This window comes from Arachis ipaensis, chromosome B1, assembly GCF_059453495.1.
Source record: "Arachis ipaensis isolate K30076 ecotype BB chromosome B1, ASM5945349v1, whole genome shotgun sequence".
Taxonomy (NCBI): Eukaryota; Viridiplantae; Streptophyta; class Magnoliopsida; order Fabales; family Fabaceae; genus Arachis; species Arachis ipaensis.
Window position 1 is genome coordinate 31677066 of NC_142436.1, and position 4706 is coordinate 31681771.

Here is a 4706-nt window from a genome sequence, read left to right on the forward strand (position 1 = left end):
AACTCATTTCAAATCTTTAAAGAATCAACTTCAAACATTACATTTCACAAGCCACACAACAATTCGGCCAAACCAACATCCATAGTCATTCGAGTCAATCAAATAGTACATAAGGCAGATACAATCACCAAATACACAATATCTCACATCAGTACCCATATGTAATAATTCCAATAATAAACTATAGTTTTTGGAAAGCGCCCCTACCTCACAACATTGGAACCACAACCCAACTCCTTTTATCTCGACCCGAAATCACCGGCAATCAAAATCTCGGCTCTGCCCGCTCTCTCAAAAGCAGAAACAGCCCCAAACGGCACAAGCGAACCGGATTCTAGCTCCTAAAAGCATTAACATTACGATTACTTTATTACACAGAACAGAACACTAACGCAGAGCTCTCGAAACCGGAATACTTACTGAAACTAAGAAAGAACGGCCGAACCGAACAGCAACGACCTCTGAACCGGTTGGGCGGTAGCCCCAACAGCCACCTCAAGCGGCAGCGGCAACGAATTCCGATCACGACAACTGAAACCAACATGCAGCGACCATAATATTCTCGGAATTCAAAAGGACAGAGGCTAATGACAAGACCCTTACTAGCAGTGGCTTTTCCGGTGATGGCAGCGAGGTTTTCCGACGGCATGAGCTTACCGGCACACCCCATGAACGGATACAAAGCTCCCGACAGCTGCTGGGCGCAGCGGCAGGGACAGCTCCGCGGCAGTTCTTCTCCGGCGTGGCTCTCCTCCTCTGACTCTCTTCCTTTCTCCAGCAATGGTGGGTCTTCAGTGACGACACCAGCCACAACAGGGACGGCGACGGTGAGACCCCAACAGCGAGGAGATTCACGGCGGCAGAGCAACCCAGACGGGCGACGGCGCGCGACGGCAGCGGCGAGTGCCTCCCTGTGCGTCGCCGACTCCATATTCCTCTCTTGGTCTCTCGCTCTCTTCTGGTCAGGACTCACGGCGGCGCTGTGCTCCCTCCAAGGTTGCGAGCTCGACGGTGGCAAGGCAGTGAGGACGATGGAGCTGGCAGCGACTCCTTCTCTGCGCGACGCTGACTCCGTGTCTCTTTCTCTTTCTCCCTTCGGTGTACAACAGTGGCGGCAAGGCGTGGAATGCGGCGGCACAACGCGACGGTGGCGGTGAGGCCCCGCGGCTCCGACGCGTCTCCTCTCCTTCTCCCTGCCGCACTCCGTTCCCTCTTTCTTTCTTTGCTTCGTTTGGCAGCTGTTGCTGCTATGTGTCGCGTGAATGAGGGGAGGAAGGAAAACAGGTAGGGTGCGGCGGCGTTGAGCTGGACGGCGGCGGCAATGAGGCCCCAGCCATCGTCGCCCCTCCTCTCTTCCCCACTCCTCCGATCTGCTACTGTTGCTGCGTGTGGGTTTGAGGGAAAAAAAGAAACATTTGTGTTGCTGCTGCTGGGTTGGGTGAGAAAGGAACCGGGTCATTGGGTTAGGGTTTTAGGATTAGGGTTTCATTTTCAAAAATTAGGGTTAGGGGCATTTTAGTAATTTCAGATGAAATTGGGAATAATGTAGTAATTGAAACCCAAATTAAATCCAACACTAATTGTATATAGAAAATACTATTTGCTCATCAATTTCACAAAATATTTTCAATAAAATGCCCAAATCTAAAAATTAGAAATAATATACTTAATTTCTTCATTTTCCAAAATAGCAGTAATAATATTTAAAATATTACTTATTTAATCTAAATCATATAAAATACTTATTATTTCATAACTATCAACCTTATACTTTAAATATAGAAAATAATCCAATAATTATAAAATTGGATAATAATCATAACTTATCTCAAGTTCAATAAATCAAAACTTGCCTTAATTATCCTTAATAAAATAATCTCTGAAATTAAGGTTATAAATAACTATATGATTTGAGACTTGATCATAATAAGACTTTTCAAAGATTCTGGGCCTTACATTCTACCCACCTTATAAGAATTTTCGCCCTCGAAAATTGATACAAAATGAAAGAGATTCCATAACAGTTCACCCTTGAACACATTTAAGGAAGAAGCAAAAATATCTCAGAATATAATCATATATACGATTTTCAAATACTTTGATTGTCATAAGCATAAGGATGTGAAGGTAGGAGTGTGATTGCAAAGCAAACGTTACAAGGTAGGCTCCATGCGAAAGATAACATGGGTCAATCATGTGGTAGAAGGGCAAGGCATCAGAGGCTATCAAATAGGATGGAGTTAAAACGATGTGCTTAACATCCGCACGCTAATTTCATATCAACCTCAAAGTTTCAACTTTCTGACTCCATCAAGCACTTTACAAACCCCAAATTCGATCACAAGCCTGACGACCACAAATCCGTTCGCAAGGAAACAAACGCCCATAGCTCATACGTTGCACACCTACCGCTTCGACTTCCATATACACATATCACGTCTTAACTAACGCATCGCGTTACTACGTCTACAAGTCGTACATGATCTCAAAACAATTCTCGAGTCTACTCAGAAGAATGCAAGATCTTAGAAAGGAGAGTCAACTGTCAAGGATAGCAATAATAGATTTGAGAGAATATATCCAATCCCAGATAACCAAGGATACTCAAGCAATGAAGTTTACTAGACACAATTCAATTGACCACCTCAAAGATAACCCTTGAATCAAAGAAATCCAATAAGATCAACAAGGAGAAGGATCAGCGCATTAGTTTGAAACAAATTCAAGGTGAGTCGAAGAAGTATGAAGTTTATAGAGGAGAATCTCTCAAACCCAAGACAAAGCTCACAGAACTCAAGAGCATAATTGAAATACTTCCGAATACGTTGTTCTTAAAAGAATCGAAAACTTGTAAAAATATCACTTCGCAGTCTGAAAGAGAAGTTAAACAACAAACATCCTTCAAGGGAGTAACAAAAACATAAACGTGGCTTTACTTTAATACAATTTCATGTTGAAGTAGATTTTGTAGAGTTCCAAAAACAAAATGCACACAACTTTGGCTAAGAGCTAAAATATTTCCTCAAATATTTTAGAAGGATAATTAGAGCACAACTTAACCAAAAGCAGTTCATAAAAACTCGGGAGAGAAATCAAAGGCTTGTTCAAAAATTCTCAAAGTTCACATTCAAACAAGCGTGTATAACATTCGTAGCAAGGATGAAAGGGAAAATTAAACTCCTTTTAGAAAAGAAACTCCAAAGTAAAAATTTGCACACAATCTGGTAAGGAAATAAGTGGTGTGTTACAAACAAACCGGTTTCCACTAAACAAGGAAGCTTTCCAAAACTTCATTTAAAATAGCGCATGCCAACTTTAAATTAATTTCGTCAAAATTGGACAATGGTTTTAATCTCAATCAAACAACAGAAAATAAATTCCGTTTAATATTTCGTCAAAGAGAATTCGAAACTTCTTTAAAAGGTTCAGAACAAGACTCCAAAAGCGTTCTTGAAATCACCATCTCGGAAGAACATTCAAGAAGTCTAAGATGTACTAAAAAGGAGTCAAGCTTTGCAAGAAAGGATCTTAAATTAGAGTAGTTCAAACAAGATCCACTAAACATGAAATATCAAACAAGTTTTAAATTGATCCAAAAGAATACAAAAGTCATAGAAAAGACAACTCAATTATTTGTAATTTTTCAATGATAAATCTTTAACTAAAAACTCTTGTAGAGATAATGGGAGAGTAAACAATGCACTATCTTGAAACGAATCAACTGACCCACATAAGGATGAGATTCACAAGAGGGGACAAACCAAGATCAATGGTAATGTTCACAAGATGTAAAAGATTAGTTAAAAACAGAATCACGTATGACATTCATAGAGGTGAAAAGCTTAAGAAGGAACCAGTCCGTTCATAAGAAGAAAGCTATGAATCCAACATTTTCAAAAGAACAACAATGGCATAAACCATGTAGTATGCTAAACCAAACTCAATTCAAAATAGTTAAGTAAAGCTTATCAAATGAAACTCAACCGGAATAAAAGCGAAAAATCCTTTCTTTCCAGTATTTCGGAAAATATCCAAATACACAATCAAATAAAGATGTCCATTGGAACTATAGTAAAGTTACTAGAAAGTCAATTTGTATTTTAAGTAGGTGCAGTTCTATAAACCAGTAAAGGTACAGGCGAGGCATTAGAAATAAATAGTTGTTAAACTGTATAAGAAATCTTCAAAGTTCCACATATAGATAAGTGTATATCTAATCAACAGCAATTTTTATAAAAATCCCAAAATTAGCTGTAATCACTGTCAAATAAGAGGAAAACTGAATCAACAAGTTCTCTAAGAATGAACTCGGAACCCAGAGTTAAAAGTCACAACACATTAAGACAAGTTCAAGACTATATAAAAAAAATACTTGAATCAAGAAGAACTCAAACAGAGGAAGACAGATGCATCAAGGATTCTAAACAAGCATATGCACCTAAGATCATTCAAGAATGCATATGGATAGAGGAATAAAGTTTAAAAATCAAACTACTCCTCAAAAGGATCAGCAATTAAGAACTTCAAGTTAGGACATGAAAGAACAGGTCGACTCAAATGAAATTCAAGACACAAAACTGAATAGCCTCGAGAAATAGTTTCTAGCGTTCTCAAAACCCGCGATTCGCTTTACCCAAAACTCGTATTTCATCTATGATAACCCATCAGTGCTTTCATATACAAAATCCACTAGTATTAAGCTGGCC

The 4706-nt window shown here is 39.2% G+C and overlaps 1 protein-coding gene across 1 annotated transcript; it reads right to left on the reverse strand.

Moving 5' to 3' along the window:
- Nucleotides 1-291: 291 nt before the first annotated feature.
- On the reverse strand, nucleotides 292-931 carry LOC148576121 (uncharacterized). The gene is made up of 3 exons (XM_088501559.1): nucleotides 604-931; nucleotides 421-531; nucleotides 292-341 (listed from the first exon to the last, which is right to left on the reverse strand). The coding sequence occupies exons 1-3, from the start codon at nucleotides 929-931 to the stop codon at nucleotides 292-294; spliced, it is 489 nt and encodes a 162-aa protein (XP_088357685.1).
- Nucleotides 932-4706: the final 3775 nt, after the last annotated feature.